This window comes from Bos mutus, chromosome 13 (assembly GCF_027580195.1).
Source record: "Bos mutus isolate GX-2022 chromosome 13, NWIPB_WYAK_1.1, whole genome shotgun sequence".
In the NCBI taxonomy this organism is placed as follows: Eukaryota; Metazoa; Chordata; class Mammalia; order Artiodactyla; family Bovidae; genus Bos; species Bos mutus.
The window spans coordinates 24,338,493-24,351,547 of NC_091629.1; the positions used below are offsets into that span (position 1 = coordinate 24,338,493).

General features: G+C 49.0%; 1 protein-coding gene across 15 annotated transcripts in view; it reads left to right on the forward strand.

Annotated features, from left to right (window-relative positions):
- The window catches only part of RIN2 (Ras and Rab interactor 2), a 208,795-nt gene that overhangs the window by 89,309 nt on the left and 106,431 nt on the right, over positions 1-13,055 (forward strand). For 12 of the 15 annotated variants that reach the window (XM_070381143.1, XM_070381144.1, XM_070381145.1 and 9 more), the window contains one exon: positions 12,673-12,766. In XM_070381143.1, coding sequence (XP_070237244.1) covers positions 12,710-12,766 — 57 coding nt within the window. In that variant the 5' untranslated portion in view covers positions 12,673-12,709. Of the gene's footprint in view, positions 1-9,134; positions 9,245-9,443; positions 9,466-10,060; positions 10,260-12,672; positions 12,767-13,055 lie in introns of those variants that run through there. The other 3 variants (XM_070381147.1, XM_070381148.1, XM_070381146.1) reach the window with 3 other exon arrangements.

Below are 13,055 nucleotides of genomic sequence, written 5' to 3' on the forward strand. Positions count from 1 at the left end.
TTTTCCAGGCAAGAGTACTGGAGTGGGGTGCTATTGCCTTCTCTCTTTGTATAAGTGATAGAATAAAGCTTTCCCACCCTCTCTGCTTAATTAACTGTTTTCCAGTGTTTCATGGTGAGCTGTTCCAAACCATTGTCACTAAGAATCTCATTTATTTTATTTTACAAAATGAGGCAATGGAACGCACTTCCACATTTTAAAAAGATTTCAAACTTGATACACATTGCAGGTGTAGTACAAAGAATACTTGTATGCCATTTATTTACCCAGATTAATACATTTTTAACATATTCCCACATCAGTTTTCATTCTGTCTGTCTTACGCACACTCACATACACACACACACACTTGCACTTCTTTTTCTAGGTGATTTGAGAGTCAGTGTGCTACTTAACACATCAGTGTGTACTTGAGAACAAGGTAGTTCTCATGTCACCACAGTGCAGTTGTCAAATGCAGGACACCTAATGTTGATCCAGTACTTTAACCTCTAGCCCATATTCTGGTTTCACCAGTTAACCCTGGAATGCTACTTAGAGCCATTTTCTTTTTTATTCTTTAGATTCAGATCCAGTCCAGGACCATGCATTGCATTTAAATCTGTACTTTCTCCCTCGACCTGAAATGGGTCTTCAGCCTTTCTCTTTAAGACCCTGACATTTCTGAGGGCTCAGGCTGGTTTTTGCAAGCTCCCCTCAGTTTGCTGTGTCCGGTGTGCCTGACAGGGAGATTCGGGTCACATGCTCTTGGCCCCCTAAAGGATGCTGTGTCCTCCTTGGTGTCCAGTCTCAGGATGCGCGGGTGACTGTGGCCATGTCCTCCGGTGGGAGGTTTTTAAGAGCCATGATTTGACTAAAAATGAAGGATGAATGAAGCACAGGGATTGTTTAGACTTTTCAGAGGGATGAGTCCCTAGTTGCTCTGAAAAAGTCATCTAGCTGATGAGCCGGTCTGCTTTTTCAGCTGTGATGCACTTCTGTGCCCCAGGAAAGGGCCTCCCCTGGGTAGCAGGGGCTGCAAAACCATCAAGTCCACGTGTCTGGCGTGGCCCCTGACCCCGGGCGTGAAGGCTGCCGGGATGGCCGACGACCGTGGCTGTCCCTCCTGTTTGATGATGTGGTATTTGTGATTCGTGGCTTTTCTGAGATTCCCTTTTCCCCATATTTTGAAGACAGTCTTTCTCTTGAGCCAAGGCTGGGCCGCGATCAAGCACTGCCCGACCCAGGTTGGGACGGCGGCCTCTCGGAGAAAAACAGGAAATTAGAACTTATGCACTTGCCACGTATGGGCTAAATGATGCCTTTCTCAGTGGTTCCATGTGGCTTGAATAACAGGGTAATTTTCCTTCCCAGAGTAAAATACCCAACCTAATTAAGATGTATTTTACTGGAGAACATTTTATTTCAGTGAATTATTTCAGGTCCAGCCCTGCTGTAAGCAGTTTCACAGATTCACTCATGAAACTCATTCCACAGGTTTCTACTGGGCAGGAAGCACGTGGTGTCGGCGGGGCAGGCGTGATGCTGGGTCCATGTGTGGTGGGGGTGTGGGCACTTTCTGAACCTTGGACCATAGCCCAGCTTTGCCCTACAGAAGCTCAGGGCCTGTGGGCAATAAGTAGAAATATGGCCTCATAATGTCACGAGAGGCTGTTGGAGGGTCGAGACCCCCAGGAAAGAGGAGGCCCTGCACTGGGGGACCCTGGAAGGTCACACAAAAGAGGTGCTTCGAGAATCAAGTCTGGAGGAACAGAAAGTGTTTGCCAGGTGGTGAAGGGGGCAGGTTTAGAGAGAGGGTCTGTTGCAGAGATTCAGGGTTGTGGCAGATGAGGGTGGGCTCGTGGGGGAGCTGGAAATGGGAATGAAAGTTTGCGTGAAACTGGAGGAGACCTGGGGTGTCTGCTATAGTGGGTGGGTAAGGGGACTTCATGTCCTAAGTGCCAGGGCGGCCTGATTAGATTCTCTGTGATGGAGCAGAGTTTCCAAACGTGAAGGAAGAGTTTCGGGAAAGAAGGCCCTCACTTCCCCTTCTGAGAGGGTGTGAAGCCTGAGGTCCCCCAGCCAGTCCACCACCTGTCACTCTGAGGACAGGTGTGCTGACCCCAGAAGGGTAGAATCAGGAGACAGAAGAAAGCCAGGGAAGTGGGGCCCTGCTAAAATCATGGAGCCACTGGCTTGGCCCTCCAGGTCACCTAATCACTTTCATTGCTCAGTTGTTTTTTAAGTTCTGATTTTGAAATACTTCCAAACTTCCAGAAATTTGCAAGAGTAGTTCAGAGAACCCTTATTTTCCATTTATGCTGATTTGCCAATTTGTTCCACTTTGTCCCCTGCGGTTGGATCCTCTCTGGGCCCGGTGAGAGCAGTGGACATCACACCCCTTGAGCATGTGCTTTTCCAAATGTTCTTCAGAACAGGGACCTTCTCTCACATCCCCACAGTCCTGTCATCCAGGACTGCAGCTTAATCTTTTTTTTTTTTTTCATTGTGAGGAAGTCTTTTTAAGAAAAAGTCTTAGTTAACAAAGGTGGTGCTGTGGTAAAGGATCCACCTGCCAAAGCAGGAGATGCAAGTTCAATCCTTGAATCAGTAAAATCCCCTGAATTAGAAAATGGCAACCCACTCGAGTACTCTTGCCTGGAAAATCCCATGGACAGAGGAGCCTGGTGGGCTACAGACCATAGGATCACAAAGAATCAGACATGACCGAACACAGCACACATACTATAACAAAAGATTTTAACAAGTTTCACTTAGCAAAATACATCCAAAAAGAAGTCACAGTACAAAGAAAGTGGTAAGACAAGGCCTCACCAGTTCCTACAGTATTAGTAATGTGTCTCAATTTTCAAAACTAACTTTTAAAAAGCTTAAAATTAACCTAAAAGATTTTAAATGAAAATAAACTAGAATGAGCAAATGTAAGACATGTCCTCTTTGATTTACAGGTATGATATAGTAGTTTAAGCCACAGATACCAATTTTAATCAGTTTTCCCAGTAACACCCCCTAAGTGTGTGTGTGTGTGTGTGTGTGTGTGTGCACGCGTGCATGCATGCTCAGTTGTGTCTGACTCTCTGAGACCCGATGGACTGTAGCCTGCCAGGATCATCTGTCCATGGGATTTCCCAGGCAAGAATACTGGAGTGGGTTGCCATTTCCTCCTCCAGGGGATCTTCCCAACCCAGGGATCAAATCTGTGTCTCCTGCATTGACAACCGGATTCTTCTGCCTCTGAGCCCCCTGGTAAGCCCAGGACCCTCTGTAGCATGTTTCTTTCTCTGAGTCCAGTATTGTGAGTTTTGGGAGCATTGGATCTCTTTAATCTCTTTTAATCTGGAACGATTCCTGTTTTTCCTTGTCTTTCATGACATCAATATTTTTGCAAAATCCAGGCAAGTTTTTTTGTTGACTGTCCCTTAGGTGGAGCATATGTGGTCCTTATGACAAGTTTCAGATCCCCCGCCTTCTGTTGGGAAGCACTTTAACTGATGTTGTGTTCATCTCGGGCCTGGAGGAACATGGCATCTCTCTGGCCTCAGTGAGGTATTCATCTCACTCACCTGGTCCTGGCATTGTCTGGTTTTTCCACTGTTTGATTACTATCATTCCTCTTGCAATTAATCAGCCGTCTATAAGGAGACATGACTGTTTCTTCTTAAGCCAATTAGAATTGGGTTTTCTGTTACTTACAACATAAAAGCCCCTCACTGATCCAAGGGCCTATTTATAATGTGGGATTAATTGCTCATTACCGTGGGGGAAACAAGCAAGTGATTATGATGAGAAAAATCAGAGGAGTTTCTTAAAAGCTCTAATTGTGGTCACATGGGAGCAGAGCTGGACCACAGTATGTGGGTATCCTGAGAGGACTTATCATCCAGTGTGCTTCTTAATCTTTGAATTTATTTTGCAAGTGAAGGACGCCCCCCAAAAAAAGATTCTCTGGTAGGAAAAATTATATCCTCAGTTCAAAATAGATTGATCATTTGTTGCATTGAGTAATGTAACATTTTAACTCATTTTCAAGTAAGTCAAATTTTTGCAACAGTTTGCAGTAGAGGTCTGTTGTTTCCATTTTTACCTGGAGAGTGTAAATTATGCTCACAAAGAGTAGTGGTTATTTACAGGGTCAGAGAAATTTTATTCAAAATATGTTTGTGGATTTTATGTTGGCAAAGGTGTTTCCCTTAATTGTGAATTCAGTACCAAGTGAGCAGCATTCCTAGGAGAAATAGGGAACCAGACTCTGAGACAAGGATTCTTGTAGAAGTTGTTGTCTGGGAGGTGATCTCAGGAAAGTGGGGCTGGACACAGGGAAGGGGGAGCAGCCATTAAAGTGTGTGTGTGTGTGTGTGTGTGTGTGTGTGTGTGTGACTGTGATTGTCTTGGTTTGGCTGCCCCCAAAAGCAGACCCTAAGATAAGGATTCAGGTGCAGATTGCAAGGAAGGGTTTTATAAGGACCAAACTTTAATATCTCAGAGACATCACAATGCGTTACTGTGGGTGTCACAAACGCTTCTGTCCATGCCACCAGAGCTATAACTCTGAAAGTTATAGCAATGACCTCTCTGGATACATAAAAGCAGCATTTTGCAGCATGTCACAGAGTACAAATAAGGAGCCACTGAACAGAGCGGAAACAGGCAGTGACCAAACGTCCTAGCAGGAGGGCAGGGAAGGTCCAGAGTCAGAGAGGCTCAGGCATGAGTTTGGGGTGATTATTATTACAACTGGTCAGAGGAAACCAAAGTTCAGATCTCCCATGGCTGCAGTGGAAATTCACAGCAAAGAGAATCTTTGGTCACTTGTCACCAGGAGGTCGAGCAAGAAGGGAGAGCTGAAGCTTAGGCAGCGAGGTCGCTAAGGCAGCGACCCAGACCCCAGCTGACATCTCTGCACCAGCTCTGAGCCCGTCGTGAGGAGGGGGAGGGAAAAGGCTGTGTGATCAAGCCAGCTCCCTGGGGGCGACTGGAGCCTCATCTCACGAGGACCTTGCGAGACAGCACAGGACAGCACCTGAGAGCTTTCCCACCTGGGTGGTCAGGGAGCCGGGAGTCACGTACCTTCAGTATCTCACCTGCCCACGGCTACCAGCTTCGGACTCATCAACTTGCTGGCCCAGGTTTGCTGTGTGACCGGAGGTGACAGTGTGCAAATGTCAGGTGTGAAAACACCATGACGAGGGGGCTGCCGATCAGCAATGTTCTCAGTGTCTAGTATTGTGGGAGCTCCATTCCAGAAGGGACAGGGCCAGTCTGCACACACATCACTACTGAAAACAGATGGGAAAAGGGCCCTGAGTACTCATCCAGGGACTGTGGACGTTAGATTCCTAAAAGCAGGTTTCTGCCTGTGCATCGCAGCAACAGGAAGCGGGAGGCTGGAAAGGACCAATCCCTCTGAGAATGGAGGGGAGCAGACAGACAGTGGGGACCACAGACAGCAGCGAGATGCTGAAACCATTAAGGGTGCTGCAGTCCAGGTCTGAGTGCACACGGAGGACGGGGGGGAAGATGACAGAGGTTTGGATGAAAGACCCTGCAGCACTGGGAGTGATTGATGGGCAGAGTGAAGCAGAGATTCAAGCCTGGTGCTGTCATTAAGAGAGGGGAGCCTGGACTTCAGGGGAAAGGAATGTTGAGTGGAAAGACAGCATTTCAGAGACAGAGAGCAAAAAGGAGTGCTTCTTTCTGTACTTTTTTGTAGACAGATCTTTCTGAGTTCAGCAAAGGGAGTGGGGAGGTAGGGAATAGGACCCCACAAACACTTTGTGGTTTGATTTTGATTTGTTTTTGTTCCCCCTAAGTTGGAAGCAGAGAAAACAAAGAGCTGTGATCCAGAAATCACACACGAGCCTGCCAGCTGAATGATTTGACTTCTGTCCGCTCCTTTTGTGCACCTTAGTGGAATCATAGAGGAATTGAAAATAATCAAAATCAGGGAGCAGGAAGGAAAAGGAAGCACTAGAACTCTGAGAACAGAGTCCGTGATGAAGCCTTGGTTAAAACAGTAGCTTTGGGCTGCGGGGGAGCCTTGTGTATATAGATGGAGCCCCTGATGCCCTAGCAGGCAGGTGAGATGAGGATATGTGGGTCAAATTCTTTGTCAATAAAAATACCACAGACAGGTTAGGGCCCTGTTCCAATAGTAGCTTTGTCATAGCGAGACCCCCGGCCCCAGTTTAATGGCAGCCCACTCCAGTACTCTTGCCTGGAAAATCCCATGGACGGAGGAGCCTGGTAGGCTGCAGTCCATGGGGTCGCTGGGAGTCCATGGGATTTTCCTGGCAAGAGTACTGGAGTGGGGTGCCATCGCCTTCTCCATACAGGAGGGTATAATTGTCAATCCACAGATAATTTGTGAATTTATTCCTCCCCCACTTCCTCTTTGATAACCATAAGCTTGTTTTCTATGTTTGTGAGTCTGTTTGTTTTATAAATAAGTTCATTGTATCATATTTTAGATTTTATGTATAAAGGATATCATATGATATTTGTCTTTCTCTGGCTTACTTCACTTAGTGTGAAGATCTGATGATGTAAGATGATCAACATCCATGTTACTGCAAGTGGCATTATTTCATTCTTTTTTGTGGCTGAGTAGTATTCCATTGGGAGCAGGCAATGGCACCCCACTCCAGTACTGTTGCCTGGAAAAGCCCATGGACAGAGGAGCCTGGTGGGCTGCAGTCCATGGGGTCGCTAGGAGTCGGACACGACTGAGCGACTTCACTTTCACTTTTCACTTTCATGCATTGGAGAAGGAAATGGCAACCCACTCCAGTGTTCGTGCCTGGAGAATTCCAGGGACGGAGGAGCCTGGTAGGCTGCTGTCTATGGGGTCGAGCAGAGTCGGACACGACTGCAGTGACTTAGCAGCAGCAGCAGTATTCCATTGTATTAATATCTATAGCTTATCTTATTGATTCCTCTGTTGATGAACATTTAAGTTTCTTCCAAGTCTTGGCTTTTGTAAATAGTACTGCAATGAACATTGGGGTGCATGTATTTTTTAAAATTAGAGAGTTTTTGTCTTTTCCAGATATATGTCCAGGAGTGGGATTACTGGGTCATATGGTAACTGTATTTTCAGTTTTTAAGGAACCTCCACACTGTTGCTCACAGTGGCTGCACCAATTTACATTCCCACCAGCAGTGTCGGAGGATGACAGCTCGCTGTGACAGAGAAGCAAGACACCCACACTTTAGGCAAAATGTCCTGGTTTGAGTTACCAGGTGTAGGGGACATTGTTCAGTCCTTCCCGTCTCCTTTGGGTACTGAGTGTTTCCATGCACACTGGCCTGATTTCCAACTGCCAGCTTTGCCCGAGGGCTCTCTTTGGCTCTGACAGTCCACTTTACCCACAACAGGGGTATATGGGAGCAGCTGGTGACCCAAGGCCCCTTAGGGGCAGCTTCCCACAGTTACCTGGGGGGAGTTGAACAAATATCCCAGCTCCCTGGCCCCTCAGTTGGGACCCAAGGCCAGTCTACGCCAGCTTTCAGAGCTTCCAGCCCTGGAGGGCTGCAGTCCACTCGCCCCTGGCTGCTTGCTTGACGCTGCACTTTGTACTGGCTGCCCTTTCTCCCCTGTGTCACACCCTCTCCTTGACCAGTGATTCATGAAGGCACCTCTAATAAACCACTTGGACATGAATTCTTGACTGAGGGTCTCTGGAGACAGTTTACTCAATGTGTTAAAAAAAAGTGTGTTACGTCATCTATTGTATCTTCAGTGTGGACTCCATCTAGGTGCCGCCAGGTTATAAACCTTCAGTTAAAATGAACCACCAGCGTAGACCCTTTGGGGGCTTCCTAGGTGGCAAAGTGGTAAAGAACATGCCTGCTAGTGCAGAAGATGGTGCAAGAGACATGGTTTCCATCCCTGGCTCAGGAAGATCCCCTGGAGAAGGAAATGGCAACCCACTCCAGTGTTCTCCCCTGGGAAATCCCACGGACAGAGGAGTCTGGCGGGCCACAGTCCATGGGGTCACAAAGAGTCAGACACGGCTGGACACACGTGTGCACGCACGCGTGCACACACACACACACACGCGCGCACGTGCACACCATTGTGGCCAGAGCACTTCGGGAAGGAGAGCTCTAAACTCAGGTGCTCACATGTAGACGGTAAACCTGTGTGACTTCCTTCCATGGTGTCCTCTGGGCTCAGGGCCGATGCAGCTTATGGGGCTTCTTCACTTACATGTGGTCATTGCACACGTGTGTCGTCTGTGACCACCAACTACGTGGCGCTTTTCAAGTGAGGAGCTTAAAAGACGCATGCTTCTGAGAATGACCTTAGGGGCTACCCCTCTCCCTTCCTAGCCCTATTCCAGGCAGCAGCCCCAAGGCCCGAGGAGTGTCACTCAGAAGGGACAGGGAGAAGGAGGCGGGCAGTAACTCTTGGATGGCCCAAGGGGTCAGATGAGGGCAGTGGGTGGGGGGAGAGGGGGCAGTTTCCCATCAGTGGGGAGGAGGAGTTTGTAACAGCCAAGCTGCCCGCCTGTGTCCAGGGCACATTCACTGCCCTTGGTGGAGGTGTCCACGCCTGCTTTGTAGGCATCAACAAAGCTTCTGCAGGGTCTCGGTGAGACCCGCTGTTTTCCAAGAGGAAGGACCTCCCCTGGAATTGGTTACAGGACAACCCTGTGAGTGGCTGAAATGCACAGTCTCACTGTGAACACCTTCCTAAAAAAAGAAGAAAGATTATTTTTATTCTCCTCTGTTACTCTTGTGAAAGTCAAGACACAGAGCATTGTTTCTAATTCTCTTTAAAAACAGTTACCAAGAGCCTGGGAATACAGTTCTTCTCTTCTGGTTTCTTACTTCCTGTAAATTAGTTTCTCTTTTCAACAAAAGATGTTTATGATCTTCAAAATGCTTTAAAGAGTTTGACGACTAAGAGGAAAAAAATCAGTGCTGGGCAGGGAGACAAGATGTTCAAAGAACAAATTTTAAATTTAAATAACTTGAATCGTCCAGCCAGGGGCTGGAATAGAGATTTTTCTATCCAACTTGTAAAATCCTTGGTCATACAAAGATAATTATGGAAATATTCAGAGACCTTCCCTGGACCCAGACGCAGACCCGCCCCACTGGCTCTTACCTCTTAGTAAAGACAAAAAATATTCACAAGAGGGAGGACCTGCCGTCATTGGAGCCACTCAAGCAAGGAACCAGGCAGAAAGGTGACATGCCTGTCCCAGGACTGGCCTCGACCTGACAGGTCCCCCGGGGGGTGAGTCACTTTCTTCTACTTCAGTTCGTTTGGCTGTAAAATGATTATAATAATGAGAGCTTGTTTACCAAGAGCCGAAGTCCACTTTGCCTCGCTTCATTCAGCTGTTAGAAGGAAGAAGGAAGACAGGAGTGATTAGAAAGCTTTCAGAGCCGACTTGCACAGCAGCAGGAGATGAGAAACCCATGACTCCAAGAAGCTGAGTCTTTTAAACCAGACTTGTGAGTGGAGGTCGCCAGAGTCTGTATTACTGCTGCCGCTTTTGGGGTTCAAACTTGTACCTGAAGCGAACAGAATAGAATGGTAGAGGCTGGCTAAATAAATCAGGGTGGGGGGAGGGGGTGGCTGGGGTCCGTCTCAGATGCAGCCTCTCTTGCCAAGATCTGGCAAGCTGGAATTTTAAGCAACAGCTGGAAACTTGCCAGTGACTTGGCTCCGTGGCTTGGTGAACTGGAGCCCAAGTGCCGGGTGTTCTAGCCCTGTCGGCCAGCCCTGCAGCCCAAGGTCAGGTGGTGGTAGCCCAGCGCCGTCCTCAGTGGCTCCCAGTGGAAGGGGCTGGAAGGCCGGCCGGGAGCGGTCCTGCTCAGCACGGTCCACACCACCTGGAGCCCGGTCGGACGGCGCAGTGAGTCCTAGACACTGAAATCCCAGGACAGACTTCACCTCGGCACTCGCTCTTGGGGCCACATGGAAGCCATCGCCAGGCTTCCTCCAAAGTGGCTGAGCCTGGCATAGGGGAAGAGTTGGGAATACTCGCTTCCTGCCTTTGTCCTGTAGTTGGACCACAGCGCCGGCTCTGTTTACATTCTTTCAGTGCTGTTACTGAAAGGGCTTGGCCGTGTCCTTCCAAAGTGTTCGCAGTGTCCTTCGGTCCCATTCGGGTTTCTCTCTCTCTCTCTCTTTTTTGCTGGCGTTCAGCTAGCATCTGGAAAGATCCACTGGACACGCTGGGCTCCTTTTTGGAGACTCTGCTCCACTGTTCAGGGAAACCAGGAAAGGAGCAAGCTTCCACCGTGTAAGTCTGGAGGAATCTGACAGCCTCTCTAACTACCGTTCCTTTTCTGTTTGTTGGTTCAGTCTGTTTGTGTACTGGGGTGGTTTTAGGATGAGATTGTTGGTGTAACTCCAGGATAGGTGAGGGATCAGGTGAGAACCACAAGTGGAAAGAAAGTCTCCTTATCAATTGTATTAGATTTCTGTCCATGTTGAGTTGGGGTGTCAGAGACTATGGTTTGGGAAGGAAACTACTGCTCCAGTAGGAAAGACCTGACACCCAAACTTCTTCCCGACCCATGAGAGCTTTATTTAAGAATTCGAATAATGTGGATTTCATTCTCTGCAAAGGACCTGCTGTGGCCCTTGGCAGCCTGTCTTTGTCACCTGCTCTCATAGCCTTTTGAAGAAGCAGAGATGGAATCTGCATCCTTTGGAAGAAATGTGATGCATCTGCCAATTCCACACAGAATCCAGGCTGGTCGTTTCCTTGAGAACCACTTGAGGTAGACGTGTTCACGTTCAGTTTTCAGGAAGCTAAGTAAGCTAGTAAACTTGAGGAATCCAGACTTCTCAGTGGTTATAGGCAGTATCCCCTGCCTGTCCTGGCTCATCAGAAAGGGTTTGTATACGGAAAACTTCTGAACAGAACAAAGAGACTTAGGTCTGGATGAGGAATGAAGTCTTGGCTCTCAACGTGCCATTCCTTCACTGCTGTGCAATGTCAAATTTCTTGCCGAGAAAGCATCTGGAAGGAAAAGAATTACAGGCATTAGGCTTGGATTCAAGTGTACTTTTTAATTTGTGTGCTTCTTGGTTGAAACAGTTAATCATTTGCCCCTCAAGGTTCCACTGTGGTTGTGGTTCTGCTCCGTGCTCTGAAGACAGCACTGTGTTTTCCTTTTGGGAGCACTCCAGCCCCTGGACTTTGCTAATTAAGTGATGAACTTCAAAGGGCCTGGAACTGGGGCTCCGTGCAGCAGCTGAGCCTGTGAACGTGAATCTCAGAGTCAACAGAATTGCCATGGAAAACTCACCAGTCTTCTCAGGAGGCTTTTGGAAGGTTGACCTTCATCCCATTGGGATTCCGAGTGGAAAGAATCGGAGGGAAGACAGCTCTGAACCTTTAAAGGGACGGAGCCACAGAGACATAACTGAAATAGGTGACAGCTCCAGAAGGAAGGGCGGGTCCATGTTGTGTTCTCATTTTCTGAGATGGAAACCACCGGTCATTGCAGCCCCCTGCGGATGTGAAGGAGTGGCGGGTCTTAGGGCGGAAACGTGCCTGTCTCCAGCGGTCATCGCTTCCTAACGCGAGCAATTCTCTACAACTCTTCCGTTTGTTGACATGTCTGTGGGCTGCTGCTGCCTCTGTCCCCCCAAGTGCATGATGAAAGAGCCTCAGCAAACTGGCAGCAGCTCATGTGTCTTTGGGGCCTTCCCACCCCACCCCTGCCGCTGAACCCTCTAAGATCCCCCGGACACGTTTTCATTTAATGTTTCCTTTACAGTCCTTCTACCGGGCTGGTCGAGGTTAGGGTCAGCTACCTCTGAGAGCCAGAGGGCAGTTTGATCATCGTCCCTGGTGCACTAGACCGGATCAGAGGTGCTTCCTCAGCACGCATTGGCCGGGGCGGGGCCAGCTGCCTGTGTGCATGTGTGTTTTATTTATAAGTGGATGTGGAAGGCGTTGGAGCCGGGAGACAAGATTATTGGGTTTTGATGCTCCAGTGAGGGCAGTTCCAAGCTCAAATAGCTGCAGTTATGATTCAGAACCCGATCATGCCCTTAAACTCCTCTCTGCGTTCCAGTGTCCACCCCGCCTCCCCTCGGGTTATCCTGGAGCTGTTTACATGCTGTTTCTTAACACAAACTAATCTCTGTCAGTAGGCACACAGAATTTCATCCGAAGCTTTGATTTCTTAGGAGAAAAGAGAGGGATTTCTTCCCGGTGCCCTTGTGTTGACCTTGCCTGGGGGGAGAGGGCTGGCAGAGCTGTTAATGACCTCATCCCATTCCTGCAGGATTTTCTGGGACACGCAAGGCCTCACTCTTCCGCTGGCCTCTGTGATCGGCCGCATTAAGTCCGTGAGCTTTGGAGCAGATTATAGTGACATCTAGCATTGTCCCTCTAGGACTTGAGCGTGAGGTCAAGCAAACACACAGAGCAATCATTATGCTATCCGCAGTCCCCGGGAGCCTGGGCCGTCAGCTGGAGGAGCGGGAGGGGGGCGGCGAAGGTGGGGCCGAGTCTGAGCCATGGGCGGCAGGAAATCAGCCTGAAAGGAGATGGAAGGGCTTTGGTGGGAAATAAAATGGCACTCTTGTTGTTGATGGAAAAAGATCTTGGCAGGAGGGTTGTTGTGAGTGTTCTGTGGCTTAGAAAGGAATTTCCTACAGGCTGGACTAACCATCACACATGTCTCTACCTTCAGGAGTCCCCGGCGTGCAGGAGAGCCTCGTCGGGGGGCCATGTCAGCTCAGACCATGGGCACCCGCGGTCTGGACAAGCGAGGAAGTTTCTTTAAGGTAAAAGGGAGCCTCGATCGGGGTTGCTGACGGGTGTCTTGCTCCCGGTGCCGGTGCTGGGCTGCACGGGGAGCTGCAGGACTGTGGAGAGGGGCAGGGGAAGCCTGCTCCCTGAGCCAGCTCTGGCTGGGGAGCTCGCCTGAGCCCAGCTGCAAGCTCCTCCTGGCTTTGGTGGGAGATGGGGGCTTTCGTGAGTCTGTGCTTCCAGACAGGCTCAGCACCCAGGCACGGGGCGATGCCACCTGTATGAGACAGGTGAGGCAACCTTCCCTGTCAACTGCTCACCTGC